General features: G+C 35.0%; 2 protein-coding genes across 2 annotated transcripts; both read left to right on the top strand.

The window, feature by feature from the left end:
- The first annotated feature begins 5,288 nt into the window (after positions 1-5,288).
- Positions 5,289-5,990, top strand: LOC124456568. Its single transcript, XM_047006985.1, has one exon. It carries the CDS (start codon positions 5,289-5,291, stop codon positions 5,988-5,990), a length of 702 nt encoding a protein of 233 aa, XP_046862941.1.
- Positions 5,991-11,900: 5,910 nt separating this feature from the next.
- Positions 11,901-20,929, top strand: LOC124456566. Its single transcript, XM_047006984.1, has 5 exons — positions 11,901-12,047; positions 12,150-12,250; positions 15,873-15,909; positions 20,484-20,647; positions 20,901-20,929. Exons 1-5 carry the CDS (start codon positions 12,004-12,006, stop codon positions 20,927-20,929), a joined length of 375 nt encoding a protein of 124 aa, XP_046862940.1. The 5' UTR covers positions 11,901-12,003.
- Positions 20,930-21,155: the final 226 nt, after the last annotated feature.

The following is a 21,155-nucleotide window of genomic DNA, read 5'->3' as shown; positions in this document are numbered from 1 at the left end:
GATTCTCGACTTCTTGTGATTTGTATACAATATTTTTTTCATTATTTATTTCACAAAGACTAATCCTACAATTCGAAAAAGGCCGTCACATGAAAGACAGCAATAAACTAATGAGAATAAATGAGCTAACATTTCTCTCATGATCCGTTATGAGAAAATATGATATATTTTGTATAATGCAGACAACAAACTTTGATCGAGCAAATCATTAAACGACAGTCACGACGCGCACATCTGCATTCATATGTGGCCAATAAATAGCTCGTTCGTCAATAGTTAAAAAAGGCATCCGTCGTACAGGCTGACAACAGGCAACCACACTAGACTCACTTTTATGAAATTTATGTTTTTACAGCAACTTTCATCATAAAATTGCTTGCCAAATATTTGAAAACACATATACTTTTCCTCACTCTTTTTAAAGGGGAGAGAGAAATTATGAGATTTTGGATAAGCAGTCAATTTCGGTAAATCTCAGCGATAATGGAACAATTCCTCCATTTTTGGCGTCAACCACTAATTAAAACCATGTTAGAGATAGCCGCTCCAGTTATTATAGAACTCAATGGCCTGGACCCACTTGTTCAATAACATGGCGGTAATGGCGGATTTTCGTTGTCAAAACTTACACTTTAAAATTTTTGTAAATATTCACTCCCTCCTGATTTATATGTTTTCTTTAAATTGGCAGTTGTTAGAAACATTTGTTACTCTTTTGGGGTAGACAAAACTTTCATACTTAAAATAAGGCACATTTGTTTAACATTCCCTTTTTTCTTGCACTAACGACACATCATTCCTGAAAAATATTAATATTTCCGATTTTTATATTAAAAACAAGAGTCTATACTACAAAAATGTGAACCTACTTGCTCAGCAATCGGTAAAACCTAAAAATAAACTGTAAAACCTAACATTAACTGTAAAAACATAACATTTCAAAATATAATAAGTATTTTACAGTTTGCAGTACAGAATAGGGTTGTCATGCTTATTTTTTTGTTGTTTATTTATATGTCATTTCCAATTTCGATATGATTGTAATGGTACTATTCGAAGTCTTTTTAGTGGTATGAGAATAGGTGGAGATACCATAGGATTACCAAACGAGTTTTTCTTTTTGCGGTCGTTTTGATGGTCTGTAGTAGCATCCTCACTTCTGCAAGTATATTAAGTGTAAGAATAACAAATACTTAAACAGAAAAATCTAACTCACAAAACATACCCATTACACTTTCGGCTTTATTTATTTCTTTCAGGATACCTTCGTTCTTGTTGATCGCCTGATCGTACTGTAATTGTCTTTTTGTCATTTTCTTGATATTTCTCGTCTTCTTCATCGTAATCAGAGTTTTGCTGTAGCTTTCGCTCACTGGTATTTTGTCACTGATTATTTTAAAGTGCGACGAATTTCTCTTTATTTTGTGATCCTGTCTTTTGGCCCTTAGCGTTGCTCCTTTTACCGCTATGACCTTGTACGGTAATGGATCAAATGGTGTCGTTAGGTTGTTTGTTTCCTTCTGCTTGACGAATACTTTACCCCCCACATTAATTTGTCTGGACTTTACCTGGTTTCTTTTGTCTGCATTCTCCTTCATTTGTCTTTTCCACTGTTATCTGTCTGTCTTACTTTGTCGTCAAATTTACCTGGAGTCAACGCACTATTGTAATTAGGTATTTTGATACGAAACTTCTTCCAAACAACACCTAAGGTGAAGAAACCTTTGTGGTTGCACGTTGTGTCGCCCTATAAATTTTAAAAATGTTGGTAATTCCTTTTTCCAATTTTCACCGTTAGCACTAGCTGTTTTAGTCGTTTTTTGTATTGTTTTCATAAAACGTTCAGCCTCTGCATTGGCTCTCGGCCAGTATGGTGTAATATTTTTATGTTTAAAGCCTAATTATTAGAGAGCTTGTAAAACCCTTCGCTATAAAAAAGGCAGCCATTACCTGATTTAAGTTCCTCTGGAATGCCAAACTTGGCAAAGATTTTGTCCAATTTGGGTATGATTTTTTTTGATGTTAGTGTTTTAACGATTTCTACTATTGGAGATACTTATCAATCAATACAAGCAAATATTTACTAGTAGGAATTCGGCCACAAAAGTCGATATTAACTTTTTTCCAAGCATTGTTTGGTAAAACAGACATGCACAATGGTTCTGTTTTGTTTTCATTTGTAGCTGCCAGGCAAGGCAAACATTCAGCTAACTGTTATTCAGTCAATTTATTAATCCTAAGAAACCACACCTTTTCCCTCAGTAATGCTTTAGTTTTACGCATACCTTGATGTCCCTCGTGAGTCAGTTTATTATTTTGCTTTGCAATGATGATAGAATTAATATCTTTGAACCTCGTAATAATAATCCGTTTAATGTGACTGATAGCTCAGTTTTACCTTCTCGAGAGATTTCAGGTCATCAACATTGTCTTCTTCATGCTCTTTATGTATTGTGTACCACTTTCCATTCTGAGTCAGCTATTTTTAGAGTTTTGTCCATCTCTGTTGCTTTTCTAATCTCCTCCATTTTCATAGCTTTGGGTACTGAATTATCTGCGATAAAATTGACATAATGTTCTGCAAGATCAGGTTTATTGGATTCAATATCATCAACGGGATGACTGGAAATATAAACTGCTGGGTTACTGATTCCTGGACGATAATTGACTTTGAAATTGTACTGTTGTAAGTTTCAGCGCTCTATCCTCTCTGGTGGTCTGAAATTTGGATTGTTGAAAATCAGTTCCAGAGTCTTAGGATCCGTTATCATGTCAAATGTTGACCCATAAATATACCTGTGGAAATTTTCGCATCCCCAGACTATTGCGAACGCTTCTTTCTCTGTTTGTGAATAGTGGGTTTCTACGTCAGACAAAGCATGAATAGCATAAGCAATTAATTTTATGTCGTTGGTCCTGGTTGTTTTTTGGGCCAGTATTCCACCCAGTCCTTCTGGACCTGCATCAACAACCAATTCCGTCTGTTTTTGAAGATCAAAGTAGGCCATCACTGAACTACCTACCAAAATAGGGAGTCTTTATCTCATCCAAGGCACGTTGATGTTTACTTTTTCATATCCATCAAGCGTTCTTTTTCATTAGTTCTCGTAGTGGTGCAATTATTGATGCATACTTTGGTATAAATTGAGGAACATAGTTTACAAGTCCAAGTAAGCTACGTGACTCTGTTGCACTTGTCGAGTTAGGAGCATTTTTGATACTTTCCATTTTCTTTGGGTCTGCTGTAATCCCGTTGCTTGAGAACGTATAGCCATAGAAGTTGATACTTTTCTTGTTACACTTACATTTCCCTTTATTCAGGGTTAAATTGAAATCTTTACAGAATCTTGTTGTAAAACTGCCGCAAAGCTATGTCGGTTATGCTTGATCCTTTCCATAAACAATGATATCATCTGATATATTTTTATATTTGGTATTCTATTCTGCACGGTTTGTATAGTGTGTTGAACTATGCGGCGCTTGATAACCCAAACAAGAAGCGCTTATATCAATATAGCCCTTTGTGCATGGAGAAGTTTGTAATATATCTACTTTTTGCATCTAACCACAGTTGGTGATAACCACTACGCAAATCAAGCATTAAAAAAACGTACGCGCCATTTAGATCGTGAATAATTTCATCTACTGTAGGAGTTATGTGTCTTCGTGTTGCACTGCCGCGTTCGCTTTCGCATGTCGTCACATATACATACTTCTTAAGGATTTTTTGGTTTTAAGAAATACGACTGTAGGACTTACCCATGGTGTTGGGCCTGTTACTTTCTCAATTATGTCTTTTTCTTCTAATTCCTTTATTTCGATATTGACTTTTTTCCGTATGTAAAATGGTATACGTCTGTGGCGTTAAGCAAATAGATGGAACTATCTCATCAAAATGGATTTTTACTTGGTCATCTTTAAGCTTACGAATCCCATAAAATCTGTCTTCAAATTTCTTTAACAGTTCTTGTTGTTTAGACTGACCCGTTGTTCGTTTTGTCTGGATTGTGTTAACGTCGATAATCTTAATTGAATTTAATTTTCGTGCTGTATCATAGCTAAGAAGTGACCAAATTCGCTTTGTCTACAACATAAAACATGATCAAATAGCTCTTATTCTTTCATTTAACAGTAGCTTCAAATTTTCTTGTGATCTCATGTGTCTTATTTGAGCCATACGATTTTAGCTCGATGTTTGTGTCTTCAAGTTTATTTGATGGCATTTCTTGTAACAAGGTTTGATACGCTGTTTTGTCTATGATTTTTACACTTGCACCAGAATCCATCAGCAATCTGACTTCAGTCGCTCCAATTATTGCGGTCGTTTTGGGCAATCCACTTTGGCTATCCTTGTTCATTGCATTGATTACTTGGGACTGAACATGAAACGCATATCTTTTATCACTTTTCAAGTTAAGTCTAATTGAACACATCTCATCTGATTGTTGTTTGATCACTTCATTCACTTGACGTTGTTTTATAGTAGTTTTACAAAACTTTGCAAGTGGTTTCGTTTGCCACACGCTCTAAATGTCTTTCCTTTTCCTGGGAATGGATTATCCTTAGGATGGGGAAATTATCCTCTACAATTAAAGCAAGTTGTAGTTTTTTATTCATTCGCCATTCACATCCTGTCTTAAGCACCGCCCTTCGCTTGATTTGCTGAATTCCTGTGTTGCCAGCCGGATCCTTTTGTTCCCTGGATTTGGACTTTATTGACTATTCTTTGATCTTGTTCCATTCCCAAAGCATGTGTTTCCGATGTCTCCAGAAACCTGCCAAAATCGAGAAGCTGCTTAAGTGCTAGTTTAGGATTTCGTAACGCCCTTGATGAGTTAATGTTTAGAATTATTTGTGATTTGATTTCTGCGGGGGTGTCGCCAAAGTTGCACGTAGCTGAAGCTGTTTTACTCGCGTGTAATACTGATCTAACGTTTCATTAGCGTTTGTTGATTACGACGAAATATATAGCGTTCGCATTTAACGTTTTTTTCTGTGGCTTGAAATGTTCTGTTAGTTTAGCTTGTGCCTTGTCGTACTCTTTTCTTCTCCCGTATTCTCAAGCGTGCGAAAGACTTAGACAACTCCCTTTTGTAGTATACTTATTATGTAAATTATTAGTATTTCGTACGTCATATTACGTATATTATAATTAAGTAAAGATCGGTATAAAAGTAATATGGCAAAGCAATAAAAGGTGAAATCTCACAATATTACATCTGGCGACAAAGATTACGAAGGGACGAAGAAATATGACTTGATCCTGAGAAAGATACTACATCTCGAACATGACAGCTTTGCCTAGCTTCCCTACGTTCAACTTAGAAGAACCAGACCTTAGAAAAGCTTGGGGAAAATACGTATCAAGATTGGAGAATTTGTTGTTGGCAATGAACATCACAAACGCCGCAAGAAAGAAGGCGATGCTCCTGCACTATGTCGGCGAAGAAGTTAATGAGATATTGGAAACTTTAGAAATTGACGAGCCAGATAGAGAAGAAGATGTATCTAGAAAAGCGGAGAAAGCGTTACGAAATTACTTCACTCCACAGAAGAATATAGAATTCGAAGTTTATCAGTTTCGTCAAGCGAAACAACTCCCAGGAGAAAACATATCCGCGTACTATACGAGATTGAGACAATTGGCCGAATCCTGCGAATTTCACGAAGAAAGCAGAGAGATAAAAGCTCAGATCATACAAAATGGTTCGTCTTCAAAATTGCGGAGAAAAGCGTTAGCAGACCCCGAAATAACGATGGAGCAATTAATACAAATGAGAAAAACAATGGAGATGTCAAAAACACAAGCAGAAGGCATCGAAAGCACGAATCGAATTTGGCATAAAAGAAAGCAGTTCAAGACGCCCACGAAAAATACCTCAAATGCTTCCGAATATTCACCGAAGATCAAACGCAAATTTTGTGCCGTGAACATCGTCCAGGGAAAACAAATTGCCCGGCATATGGAAAGAAATGTCGACAGTGTTTAAAGTGGAACCTTTTTCAAGTTTGTTGCCATGAGAAGCGAAGAGGCAAAGAGCGGATGCAAGACAATTATCAAAGTTCTCGCGCTGAATCAACAAAGCGAAACGGACAGATAAAACGTAATCAAGACCTCGTCAAGTGAGTACGGTGCAATAAATAACGTCCGAATCAAGTATGGAAGATGAATATGTATTTTCAACGTTGATGGCGCAACAAAAGCTGCCGAAATTTAAAGTTAAGATAAATGGTACTCCTGTGTCAGTCATGGCAGATACCGGTTCCAGCGTAAACCTCTTGGAAGCAGTGAATTTTAACAAATTGAAGAAAAAGCCAATATTGCAGGAAGCAAATGAGAAAATCTTTCCTTATGGGTCGAAAAACAACTATCAATTAAAGGAAAATGTCAGTGTGTGGTCGAAACCGATAAACTATATGGGTTGGAGACATTTTTTGTTGTTAATGGAATACGGGTTGCTTGATAAGGTGGAAAATTCTCAAAATTGGGCCTGGTACAAATAGTTGCAACCATAGAAGGAGCTACAAAGTCTAAACAGGAACCCGTTAAAGAAAAGGCACAAGAAAAAGTGAGAGAAGATACCAAAGTGGAAGAGCTAATTAACAAATATCAAGAAGTCTTTCAAGGACTGGGAAAATTTAAAGGGTTTTATCTTCATCTACACGTAGATAAGGACGTACAACCTATCGCACAACCTCATCATCGGGTGCCGTTTCATGTGAGAAAAGTCTTGGAGAAACAGTTAAAACGAGACGAAGAACGCGGAGTCATAGAGAAAACGGATGGACCAACACCTTGGGTCTCACCAGTCGTGGTCGTACCAAAACAAAAAGGGGAGATCCGAGTTTGTATAGATATGCGACAAGTAAACAAAGCAATAAAGAGAGAACGACACTTGACTCCCACGATTGGTGAAATCATAAGTGATCTAAATGGTGCTGTATGGTTTAGCAAATTGAACTTAAATCAAGGCTATAACCAGTTAGAGCTCGATGCAGAAAAAAGATATTTGACAACCTTCTCAACACACCTTGGTCTACAGAGATTTCGACGTTTGAATTTTGGAATAAACTGTGCTGCAAGGTATTCCAAAATGCCATCAGAGAAAAGTTGAATGGACTGAGAGGCGTGATTAATATCAGTGATGACATTATGGAGTTTGGCGTAGACGAGAAAGATCACGATACAAATTTGAATGCGGTATTACAACGAATTAAAGATCGAGGACTAACTCTTAAGAAGGAGAAATGTCTGTTTAAGAAAAGAAGTTTAATATTCCAAGGGTATGTGTTCTCAGAGAACGGTATTGTGCCGGATCCCAATAAAGTGAGAGCAATTAAGGAATGCACAAATCCTTAAGATGTAGGAGAAGTACGAAGTTTGTTAGGCATGACCAATTTTTGCTGTCGGTTTATTCCACATTATGCCACAATTACGGAGCCGTTACGTCGACTTATCAAGAAAGATGCCCCATTCGTGTGGACAAGAGAACAAAAAGACACAATGAAAGCCCTACGGAAAGCACTAACAGAGGGGACAGAAAGTGCGTATTTTGATCCGGATAGTGATACGGAGGTTTTCACAGATGCTAGTCCAGTTGGTATTGCAGCAGTCTTGGCGCAGAGGAAAAAGGGAGAAGAAAAAAGGAAAATAATTATTTACGCTAGTAAATCACTAACTACCACAGAGAAAAATTATTCTCACTTGGAAAGAGAAGCTTTAGACATAGTATGGGCATGCGAACATTTTCATTTATATTTGTTTGGAGGAAAATTCACTATCGTCACTGATCACAAGCCGCTGGTGAATATATACAAAAATCCATCATCAAAGCCATCTGCGAGATTAGAACGATCGGCTTTGCGATTGCAACCATATGATTTTAAAATCTGTTTTCAACCTGGAACTAAAAATCCTGCAGATTTTCTCTCACGCCATCCCTTATCTGATGAGAAACTAAACAACCGGCAAGAGAAAGTAGCAGAAGAATTTGTTAATTACGTTACACAGAACTCGGTTCCAAGAACAACTAGCAGGAAAGATCTGGAGGAAGCTACAAGAGAAGACATTACTCTTCGAGCAGTAATTCAAGCCATTGAAACGGGTAGATGGTTTCAGAGTTCAAAGATGGTAGGAATAAATCAAGCAGAATTTAGTTCATATGAGAAACTTAAAGATGAACTTTGCATATCTCCGGGTATAATTCTACGAAAACATCAAATAATCATACCAGAAAGTTTACGAGAGAAAGTAGTGAACATTGCTCATTAAGGTCATATTGGAATGTCAATAACGAAAGCGTTATTACGTGAAAAGGTCGGCTTTCCACGTATAGATGAGTTAGTTAATGGGAAAGTTGAATCGTGTTTAGCCTGTCAGATGTACAACTCCATTCAGTGAAAAGGAACCATTGAAAATGTCAGAGTTGCCAAGATCTCCTTGGAAAGAACTAAGTATGGACTTTGGTGTAGCTCCTACAAGCAAAGGTGAATATTTGTTGGCTTTGTATGATGATTTTTCCAGATATCCCATTGTAGAAGTAAGCCGATCAACTTCCGCAAAGACTGTTATACCCTGTTTGGATAAGATTCTTTCGGAGTTCGGGATACCAGATACGATACGTTCAGACAATGGACCGCCATTCAATAGCAAGGAATTTTACGAGTTTTCAAAGTATTTGGGATTTCAAAGTATTTGGGATTTACTCCTTATTGGCCACGAGCCAACGGGGAAGTGGAAAGATTTATGCGTACTATCAAAAAGACAATAAAGGCTGCGATAATGGAGGGAAAAATTTGGAAGCAAGAAATCCACAGGTTCTTGCGAAATTATAGTGCCACACCTCATAGTTCGACCAAAATCTCTCCATCTATGGCTTTATTCGGTTGACCAATGAAAGTACGTTTACCTGAAGAACTATTTCATGTAGATACAGAGGAAAGAATTCGAGTACAGGATGAAAGAGCAAAATTGAAGATGAAATTACATGCAGACAATAACAGGAACGTAAAGACAAGTGAGATTAAAGTAGGTGATATGGTGTTAGTAAAGAAAGATACGACCACTAATAAACAACAAACACCATATGATGGTAAGCCATGTGAAGTCGTGGAAAGTAAAGGTTCAATGGTAACAATGAAAAAAGATAGAATGTTGTTTACTAGTAATTCTTCATTTTTCAAGAAGATCGAAAATGGGAAAAGTCTAGAAGAACCCATTTAGGAAAGTATAAAGGAAAAAGGACGGCGGTATCCTTAGCGTACAAGAAAAGACCCTATTCCATACGGACAAGTTGAAAGTTAATTTAGAGATAAAAGCTATTTAGCTATAAAAGAAACAATTAATATTTTCATATACGAACTTATAGATGCAAAATACAAAAAAAATATTTAATTAGTTTGGGGAGATGTGTAGTATAGTTATTATGTAAATTATTAATATTTCGTACGTCATATTACGTATATTATAATTGAGTAAAGATCTGTATAGAAGTAATATGACAAAGCAATAAAAGGAGAAATCTCACAATATTACACCTTTCATTTTCAATTTCTTTGCTTTATATATTCTATTATCACACGATCTCATTTTATTCATTTTTGCTAATTATTATATTACTACTACAGAATGCTTTGTATTAAAGTTAAGTATCAAAGAAAGATAACAAGGTTGTGCGTGTTTTTATGCTTGAAGAAATTATTGAAATGTCAATTCACAAACATGTAAAATGGGATGGCCATAAAGTTTGTGTTTGTGTAAACATTGGTATTGAGATTGATGATAACTTACTGTGTAATTTATTGGGTTTTATATAACTTAATGGTTTAATCATGTCATATCTTTATCAAAATGCTTTAGTAGAGTGTTGTTTGAATGTTACTAATATTTAATGCATTATACTGAAGCATTTTTAGGATCCAACAAAATCGGATCCGACAAATCGGATGGAGTGAACGGGCCTTAATGAAACGTGCCATACCTTATTTGGAATACACGCAAACAAACGCACGCATTCAGAAAGTCGACGGTTGATTTCCGGCAAAAAGTAGCTCCCGTGCTTTACATCTTATTTCATTTCACGTTTCAAATAATTTTAAAGATAAATTTATTACCATTTCAAACGAAAACAATTTTTTGATTCTTTTAAATGTCTTGATTGTTTTTATTCTTTTGAGTCTTTAAAATGCTTTTTGATTAATAGTATGATACTTTGTTTACTCAACCGATCAATCGAACGCATGTTTACAAACGTAGAAACGGACAATATTATAAAATTGTTGTTTTGTTTCCATTATTTCCTTTATGATATTTTGATAGAACCTTACTTCCGATGACTCTGTGCAACTGCGATAAAATCATGTATAGTTATCGCAAAGTGCAAACGTTTCATCGTATTCATAATTCATATTTCATGGTTGAACTCGCATAATAGAAGCTCCAACGAAAACAAACACACGTTTACACAACATTTTTCTCGCCGTTTGAACCCCCTGGCTAAATACGGCACGGTGAACCATTTCATGTGTTTTTCGCCAAACGAGATATGTATAATTGATGTCAAATGAGATATGATCTTTAAGCAATTCAGACTGAATCAGATTTGAAGTCATGAGTGGTGAGCAGAAAGAGTTGTTTCAATGAATGTCATATGAATTTTTATGTGTGTTTGAAGTTAATGAGATCTTCATTAGCTGGATTTTTCAGACTGAAAATCAGGTGACTCCAACGGGATTCGAGCCCATGACATGATTCGAGAGCACTGCACCGGCACCGCAGAGGTCATGGGCTCGAATCCCGTTGAGTCACCTGATTTTTTCAGGTCCTGAGACGATTGCTTAAATTGTCCAGCTAAGTGCGAAGATCATATCTCATTTAACTTCAAACACCGCACTGCATAAAAACATTCATATGACATTCATTTCACGAGAGAAAACATCAGCCCAACAATATTGACCTGCTCACCACTGTGTGACTTCATAGCTCACTGGTCAGAGCACTGCACCGGCACCGCAGAGGTCATGGGCTCGAATCCCGTTGAGTCACCTGATTTTTTCAGGTCCAGAGACGATTGCTTAAATTGTCCAGCTAAGTGCGAAGATCATTTCTCATTTAACTTCAAACACCGCACTGCATAAAAACATTCATATAATTGATGTCGGTGATCACTCGATTTTATTATCTACTGTATTACTTTGTTTAGGTTTCATATCTATTCGGATTCCAGACATTTAAAATCAAATAGAAACTTACAGAAGTTCTGAAAGGTTCTAACTTATTGTGATTGTGCGCTCCCCTTATTCCGTAAACCCCTCTCCCCCCGGAATTGTTAAAAGACAGACAGACACAAATCGAGTTTCACCAGTATATAGGTCGCGTGGGGTAATGGGTCAAGTCATGTCAAGAATAGTGTCATAGATGTAGTATGTATTCAATATGATGTATTTCAACGTGGACGAACGAGTATGGGAGCTAAGGCAGACGAAACCGTTTATTTTGATGGACAAACGCCTCGGACAACCAAACGACAAATTTACACAAAACTTCGGAAGCGATATTTTCGCCCGTGATCCAATAATAACTGTCCAATATGGCTTCAAAACATTATTAATATCGCTTTGTTTCTAATAAAATTTGATTGGAAGAGTTTGAAGACACTGAAACGAAGTGAACTCCAAAAACAACAATTGCCTAATAGTAGCCCCAAGTTTTTTGCCCTGTTCCCGAGCCATCTTGAATTTATCATGAATGTCGCCCCGTTTTAATAAGTCTTAAATTACGTCACACTCGTCAGCAATCTAGTTCTATTATATCGATAAATAGTGTGCTGCGTGGCAGCAATTACTATAAATGTTGCATAAATTTTCCCCTTCGTCAAATCCAAATACCAATCCTAGCTAAGTTCATCACTGATTTTCAGACTCTGTAATCAAACTACGTATAAATTGTACAAAGTTTTTTAGAAATATTATATTCCTCGGGATAACTTAATCTTGTTACTGTTAATGGATCGTGGAATATCAGGTTCACTTGAAAATTTTATCGAAAGGTAAATAACGTGTATTTGCTTATTCTATTAGTATTAAGGACATGGAACATGAAAATTGATGTGTAATGATTCTGGTGATATAACTTCAGCTTATAATTTTAGATGCCGATGTCTTTCTTTTAAACACAAAAAGCTACGTAATTTCATCCTATGGATTATGGTGTTGGCCTTAACAAGCTTTACGTTGCAATGGCTCAATTCCGGTACGTTTATTTACATTACTTGAAATTATTGCTGAGATCATTAACTATACTCTATAAATAAATAAAATGAAAACCATGTCTGTATTTGAAAACATATATAAATCAAGGTAGCAGTGAATATTATCATTATTTTGAGCTTTGCTTTTGAGTTTTATGCGAGAATTGATTGGGCGAGTTGAACCCCTCTAGCTACATAAGGGTTGTGGCGCAATGTTAAAAATGACTCAAGATAGATAATCAATTTCAAAGCACTGATTGGCGTAAATCACATCATGAACATTCGTACATTTGATTTTAAACTATTTCTTAATTCTGCAGTGGCGCGATTGAAATGAGGAATGTAACGTAAACGACAACTTGTTTAAATTTTTTAATGCACACATGTTTTGGAAAACTTATGCAATATTTGGTGTAATATAATGAATGAATTATTTAAATAGAGTTAGTATATAAAGAAACATGTACTATAGACATTTGCAATATTGTTGTGACTACGTCTGTTTATCACCAATTTTCGTAGTATTCTGATTTTGTTGGAATATTACCATTAATTGATTGCTTTTTATAAATCTATAGTTTTTACAGCAGGTGATAATTTGCATATCATCAATAAATGGCTGGGCACACTTTGCAATTCATTGCATGTTTTTGGAAGTTTGTGAATGACAGAATCCTTGGACTTTATGGAGACTCAATAATGTTGAATCCACTGTAAATTCTATATGCTATAGATGTTCTTTTAAGTTTATATATTTTGCCAGTCACCAGGGGCTGATCCAAACTGATGCAACTGATGTGAGTGCATCAGTCATAAAAATGAACAGTCAATCAGTACAACGTACAATCAGTAAAAGCAAAATGCATGATATATAGCATATTGGAATGTTTGCAGTTTGTAAATGCTTTAATTACCTTAACACTGACAATATTTAGACAACAAATGTACATTGATAATTGAGATATTTAGTTTAAAGCCTTCGTAGATTTTTTACACGTGAGTACAGTGAACTATAATATCCACAGTTTATATTACAGTTCGCAGTGTGAGTATCATTTTGAGTATAGCCGCATTATTAAAAAATGCGTCTTAAATGGCGTTTTTTGTGTCGAAATATTTAGGGAAAATTTGTTTCATCATTCACTAAAACTGAGCTGCATTTATATTACAACGTCACAGTGGCTAGATAGTGCGTCGCTATGTCACGGTATGGAAAAGTGCATCAGTTGGTGCAACAGTCCCGAGTATCTTTGGCTGAGTGAACCACCTAAACGTCACGAATTTCATTGTTTTTTAGCCTATGTCACGTTAACAAATCGCTGATGGGTCTCAGTTATGCAATAAGTACTATAATTGAAAATTAAATTTACATGTTCGGGGTCATCGCAAGCGAGTTTTTAATTCTCGCAGGCGAGTTTTTAACTATCGCAGGCGAGTTTTTTAATTCTCACAAGCGAGTTTTTAATTCCGGAACGCAAGTTTTTAATTCTGGCACGCGAGTTTTTAATTTTCGTGGACGAGTTTTTAACACTCGCACGCGATGTTTTGATTCTCGAATGCGGGTTTTTTTCTTGAGGGCGAGTTTTAAATTTTGCAGTACTAGTATGCGAATTTCTGATATCAAGACCAATTAAGCATGGCGACGAGAGACGAGTTAGAAAATTATTTTAGAGATTTCAACGACTTGTTGAACACAGTAACTAACATCATGCTCACGGAATACATGGAAAGAATATATTTCATCGTAGTTCTTTTGGAATGATTAGCTCATGTGAAGTAATAAAATACACTGGAAAAACGATGTAGTTGTATTGTTAAAGCAATTGTTTGACTTTGCTTATAGCAAATGGAATGAAGTCAAAGAAAAAAATCTGGCCTGACCAGTCGTTGTTGCAAAGTTCGCAATATCTCACTCCTCAGGAGGTGAATGGAAGGACGCCTAAAATTTATAATCACTAAACAACAGTTGGAATACCTTTGCAAAACTTCAATGACTTGGAGTAAGATTGCAAAATTTATCAACGTTAGTAAAAGAACGTTGTGCAGGAGAGTAGAAGAATTTGATTTGTACGTACGATATTCTGACATTACTGACGTTGAACTTGACATATTATATAAGGATGTATTAGCTTTGACACGAAAAGCAGGTGAGAGCTACATTTGAGGTAGTTTGAGAGGTAGGGGTGTGCTGGTAAAGCGCTGGAGGGTGAGACAGCGGCTTCAAGTTGTGAACCCTAAAGGACGAGTTGTTCGGTGGGGGTGTATTGCTCAAAGAAGAGTGTACAATGTCAAATCAACTAATTGCTTATGCCACATAGATTCTAACCTTAAACTAATTCCTTGGCGGTTTGTGTTTCATGGATGTTTTAATGGTTATAGTAGAGCAATAATTTACTTGCATAGCATGACCATTAATTTGTCTTTCGAGACCCTTCGTTACTTCCAAGATGGAGTTATTCAATATGGACTACTTAAATAGTTCGTGGCGACCAAGGAATCGAAATTTACGATGCTGCACATTTTATGGTTTCTAAACGTGGCACCAACAGGGGGCAGTTTTATCGCAGGCAGGAGAGTCCACAATAACAGAATCAAAAAACTGTGGAGAGAAGTCAACAAGGTGGTCATCTGCTTGTATAGAGATATATCTTAGCACATGGAACAGCACGCGTTTCTTGACCGCAACAATGAATTAGACATATTGATACTGCACTACAGTTTCTTGCCTCGCATTCGTCAATCTACGGATGAGCTTATATTGCAGTGGAACAACCTTGGCATGAGAACAACACAACCCTCAGCGAGCGCTCGTTTTAAAATTCTTATTTATTACCAAAAACTCGATCTTTTACTTTTCTGCGATTCTATCACTTTTCTTCATTTTTTTCAAGCCTAACCTCGCGCTTATAGTCCTGCACAAGCGCTTAATCCACGTATTCGCACGCAATAACAGTGCGGCTAGGTAATTAGGCCTAGCTTTGATCGAGGTTATCATTTTTCCTACCTCACACTCACACACACCATTATATTACCTGTACGAAATGTTAAAATTTTGTTTTAAATGAACTACTGCAGAAGATTTTTTCACACTTTAGACACCATGGTATTAAGAGAATCACTTTTTTATTGAAGGAGTGAGTCCGAGTCGATTCAGCAGAACTATGACTTTAGCTGTGAATATAATTTGATGAACAGAACATAAAATATGGCATTAGAGACCAGTTACAATATAATAGCTGCAATATTCAATTTATTTGGGAGAAGCCTAAGAATTCTAAGTCATTGCATTCACAAGAAGATCGTTGTCAATACACTCAGTTACTATGTCATGAAAATAGTAACAGCAAAACTGAACAGCCCATCGGCTTAATATTGCCGTACAAATTTTTAAGAAATTCTAGTCTGTTAATTAAAATGTGTTGCATTTTTTGTCAATAGAATTTATTACATTCGGCTTTGTTATTTTTTTTATTAATTAAGCCAGATATTCTTCCACAAATTTTGGTTTAATAGTTAAATAGTGTTTTTTTTAATCTTCTCTAGTATGTTGCCTTCTAATCCTTTCGTACATAAATCGAAATTTTTACTTCGTACTTTGAAACGTAATTATTTTTTTATTTATAGAAAAGAGCACGATGCCAAGATCAGCAAATGTTGAAAGGTATGAGAAAATTGTATAGAACAAAAAAAGTTAACATCATTGACTTTTCCCTTTAATGCTACGCGAACATTGAGTAATTTTTTTCAATGGGATTACGTCAGTAACGTACAGTGGCGGATCAAGTGTAGGTATGTCGAAATAACTTACTGTAACACTTTTTTTGATTTTTTTACATACATCCAAACACCTCAAACGCAAGTTCATTAATCAAAGAATAATCTTAAAAAACTCAAAACAAAAAGTTTTATTCTGAATATATTTTGAAATTAGAACTAAGTAGCTATGTAATTTATTTTGACTAACGATGGATAAACTGCTGCTAATGCATAGGACCACTTGCTTTAAATGAGAATCCCAAAGAGAGTTCAATGTTATTTTTAATTATATAATAACCAGAAGAATTTGAGGAATTTCATTGATTGAAAGCTATGATCTTTAAGAGGAAATACGTGCGGAGTCGACGACACACAAAATTTCTTGTATTTAAATGCAAAGAACGGCGAATTCATTTAAATACTTGTCTGAATGTATCCCTTAATGGGCAAATAAAAAAAATTCAGAATGCCTACTTGAAGTAGTGGATGTATTTGAACAAAAAGAGAAGAAAAAACCCTGTTTTCTAACATTGATCTGTACTTCGTCTTTTATAACAAAATTTTAACAAAATTAATCAGCCATTGCTAGTTTGTTTTTGCTAGCCAATCACATTTTGTCACGTGATTAAGCTCGCCAATAGCATTTCTTTATTCCCATAGATTACGTAAGCGTAGTATTTGCAAAGTCAAGACTTTTCAATGTTCTAAGTGCCTGTTGAAGTTTGAGAACCTCCTCTGGAATCTATGAAGAAGATATTTTTAAAAACATTATTCAATAACAACGTAAACTATTATTAGTACTGCACAAAGTAATTTCCTCTTACTCTTTTAAATTTATAAACTGTCATCTATGTTCTATTTAATTGCATTAAAGGCAATACAAAATCATGTAACTTTTATGCTCGAGAAAGCAGGTAACAAGAATATAGTACACGAACAAAAGAAAGTTTATTCTGCTAACCGGAGTGAGATGATTATGTAGCTCCACTTCAAAAAATACACCAACATTTATAACATCAATAATAATTTCCACGAATTTTCTTGATATTTATCATCAATCATTAAGGGAAACAAATCTGTTCAGCTTGTAGAAAAAAGTAATGGTTTTGCGTTGATTTCAAATTCATCAGTTATTACAAGGAATTCAGACTGGATTATCGACTCCGGTGCAACGCAGCACATGACTTTCCACTTGAAAGGCTTATGTAACTACGTAGAATTTAAGCAACCGTGTGTAGTAAACCTTGGACGCAACAACTCTATTTTAGCGTATTGCCAAGGAGCTGATAAAGCAAAAGCTGTTCTTGGCGATAGAAATAATAACATCTCTTAGCAAGATGTACTGTATTCACCTCGCATAAATAGAAGTTTTCTTTTCTGTTCGGACAACGGTAAGACTTAGAGCTATTGTTACTTTCTAAAACGATATTTCGAAATGTTAGCAAGTGCAGAACTATACTGACTGAAAAAATATTCTCGACCTCCCACTGGTGTCTATATCTGGTCTCTTGACTAAGATAGTAGTGATCCATATCACAACTTCATTTAAAATTTCTTATCTGTCAAAAAAATAGTTCCCTTGTCGATAATTGTAAAAAGCCTACCTCGTAGTAGCCGGTACTGGCAAGCACAGTTTGACTCGCTGTAATGAATTTTACTTCTTACCATAATTTTCATTAAAAATTGCCAGCTGAATCACAAATACACAGCATACTTCTTTCTCACTCTTTTAATTTTCAAAGGTGTGAAAAATTGTGAAGTTTTCTGAAAAGCACTCAATTTGGGTAAATCTCATCGGCAAAGACGAATTTCTCCATTTTCATGACGTCGTCCGATATAAAGCCGTGATAGAGATAGCCGGTCAAGTTATTATAGAATTCAATGGCCTGTACATATTAAGTTATAAGTTTAATTCGAAATCGAAAATAATTCTACTAAAACTCCAGACGAATCACTCAATTTTAATGAATATATTAAGCAAAACTTCTTTGTATGTGGAAAAAGTCTTAATGTATTTCGAAAACATTGTATCTAAAATGTAACCAAACAAAACATTTTTTATATTGCAAACTAGATTCCCGTCTTACTTAAGCCTACCGTTGATTAGACCTTCATCATCCAATTTATCAGCAAACTACAAAAAATAGGCACAAAATAAAAACACCCAGTTCTCTTTGTCCACTTGACCAATTCTAAAATCATCTTTTTCAAAATATGTCCTAATTTAAAAACATATCTTATTAAAATAAAACACCCAGTTCTTCGTGTCCACTTGAAAAAAAATTATAAAACCATCTGTTTCAAATGATGTTCTTGCTAAAAAATATACCTTACCGAAATAATTTAAAAAATAAACAAAACGTACGTTTGAGTTGAGGTTTGACTGCAGTTCTGTAGATTCGATAGATTTCAACTGCATTAACAAAAATAGGCTGTTGCAATTAGATTATACACCAAGTAATGTTTAAGGCTGCACAAATGTAATGATGGGCTGGCTTCTCTTTAGTTTCTGTGTTTAATAACTCATAGAATTACAATCAAACTTTAAGTAACAGGTAAATCAGGGTTAGCTTTTAAATTCTATTCAGACATTGGACTACGCCATTAAAGAGTCTTGTGAGGTATTCAAAATGTTGCAATCACGAATTACAGGATGAAATCATATTTATGAATATGAGGTGAAAACTGTATTAATTTCAATTTTTGCACTTACATTGCTAATATATGAATGACAAAAGGAAAAGAAAAGGAACATTATAAGTATTAAAAACACAATTTAATTATAATCATCACCTCAAGCACAAGTGTTTTCATAATTACTTGCATTTTGCCTAATTCATATACCAATACAACAAAGTCAAAATAAGCTACAACCTTACAGGTATTTGATGCAGTTCCACTTCAGAACATTCCAGAAAGTTTACTTACTGATTTGTATACAATATTAATTGTTGGCATTATTCAAACTTATGCAAAATTGAGTCTTTTTGAAATTCATCATGAAATTCAATTAAAAAACAGAAAATCATATACTTAATTTCAAGAAAATCATATACTTAATGTCAAGCCGTGAATATCTAAAGACATATTATTCATCTTTTTAAAGAAACAAGTACAAATCCTACAATTGCAGAAAAAAAGGCCAATTTGCACTGCATGAACTTGGAGACAAGCAATGCTATATTTTTATATAGACTAAAGTGTTTAAAGAGCAAACAAGTTTGACGCTGGCATTAAAACGACGCACATCAGCATTCATACATAGCCGACAAACAGCTCCCTTCGTCGATAGTTATAAAAGGAATCCTAATAGGAGCCGATAACTGACAACCACAGTCGACTCGCTCTTATGAATTTTAGGTTGTTACATTGATTTTCACCAAAAAGTTGTTTGCCGAATCCCAAATACACACATACATTTTCCTAACTCTTTCCTCGGGAGGGAGTGGGAAATTGTGAAATTTTCGGAAAAGCGGTCAATTTCGGTAAATCTCAGCGGCAGAGTACGAAATCTGCCATGTTTTTTACAACATCAATTATTTAAAGCCGCGCATGAGATACCCGCTTACATAACCATTACGATATCCATTACAGAATTCAATGTGTTAAACGCTACGCCAAACGGCTTTCGCGCAATGCAAATTTAACCTCCGTTTAACTATCCTCCTGATAAGAAATTTATACGGTGTATGGGGACTAAGCGTCGTTTAGTTTAAACGCCTTTCTTACAACCGGCTGCAGAAGAAAATTTTTATAACAATTTTGTATGGTCAACATCTATTAAAACGTTGTGTTACTAGATCTGTTTGCCCATAAGAAGACTTAAAATATATCATTTATTCATGTTTTAAATATGCAATCCCTAAAATTTTTATGAAATTTAGCAAAATTGCCTTTTTTAGGCATACAACTCCCTTTTACACAAACACTCTTAAGCAATGTTTCACCTACGCATACATACTAATAAAACTTTTATAAAACGCGCAAAAACATAGCTATAATTTTCCAAAGAGTTCTGTTTTTAAATAAAAAAAAAATATCGCAAAAACATAAATCATTCTCTCCCAAAATTCACTTGCTTCCTATACCACTGGACACGTCTTCAACTTTCTATTAAACAATGAAATTTAAAAAATGTTGAACAATAAAAATTATGCTTGAGTATCACGTGTATTTTAAAAAAAAATATTATCGGGTTATTTTTTCTTTTTTAATTGAAATGAAACAAAAATTAATGAAATAAATAAACAAATTTAAGTGGAATGGTAGCTACTATAAACAATTTAAAGTAGTTTTCATTCAGAAATTCGATAAAATTCAATTAAATAAGGCATTTGCCAGATGAATTGGTTATGCAGGTGTCTTCATAAATTCTTCTGATAAAAGAATGAAAAATTTGAAGTACAAAGTTTTTTAGGAATTGGGGCATGTTTCAAAGACTATTTAGTAAGTGCTATATCTTTATACATGTTTTTTTAGGTCTGGCTTTCTTACAACGGCGTTAGATAAAATACCACCACAGAGCTGTGAGGTATTGCACCCACAATCTGTATTATATAACAGGATTCCCAAGACTGGAAGTTCCACAACTGTGAGATACGTTCTAAAAAACAAAAGAAAACTAAAATTTACATCTAAATCAGGTAAGATATAGCTATGTATTCATTTCTATCAACAAAAAGACGACATCTACTTTCGACAAAAAGTTTATTTCACTTCTATAAAGTTCATTGTTTAACTTTAGGTTTCGTTTTATTTCCAATTGTAAAAATAAAAAACAAATATATATACAAAAGTAGAAAGATCACATGAGACTTACAGCTCTGAAGCCTAAAGCGGTACCGCAGAATTCACGCAGAATAATTCTTTTATGCTTTCTTGCATCGTTCTTATTAGAACTTTTAACAGATAAATGGTACAACTAATGAAGTGAAACAAGATAACATAACATTGCTACAAACAACGAAACTCCATTTTTAACATAGTCATTATTTAGCAACATACCTAGCCATTAGTCAACAACAACAAAAACAGTCTTCTCAGGACTATACCAACCTGGACGATCTACATTTACAAACATGTAACTTATCTATATGTTATTTAAGCTTGTTGTATTGACGTAATCTACGTCTGAGAACAAACCGACGATAT

Source organism: Xenia sp. Carnegie-2017, unplaced genomic scaffold (genome assembly GCF_021976095.1).
Source record: "Xenia sp. Carnegie-2017 unplaced genomic scaffold, XeniaSp_v1 HiC_scaffold_56, whole genome shotgun sequence".
NCBI classification, from domain to species: domain Eukaryota; kingdom Metazoa; phylum Cnidaria; class Anthozoa; order Malacalcyonacea; family Xeniidae; genus Xenia; species Xenia sp. Carnegie-2017.
Note: the sequence above shows the minus strand (reverse complement) of the source record. Positions and strands in the feature narration are given on the sequence as shown.

Excerpts from the sequence above, each read along its gene's own strand:
- LOC124456566 (XM_047006984.1), top strand. The coding sequence starts at position 12,004 with ATGGATCGTGGAATATCAGGTTCACTTGAAAATTTTATCGAAAG. Across the intron at positions 12,251-15,872 it reads GTTGCAATGGCTCAATTCCG|AAAAGAGCACGATGCCAAGA; the intron begins GTACGTTTATTT and ends TTTTATTTATAG. Across the intron at positions 20,648-20,900 it reads AAAATTTACATCTAAATCAG|AACTTTTAACAGATAAATGG; the intron begins GTAAGATATAGC and ends CGTTCTTATTAG.
- LOC124456568 (XM_047006985.1), top strand. The coding sequence starts at position 5,289 with ATGACAGCTTTGCCTAGCTTCCCTACGTTCAACTTAGAAGAACCAGAC.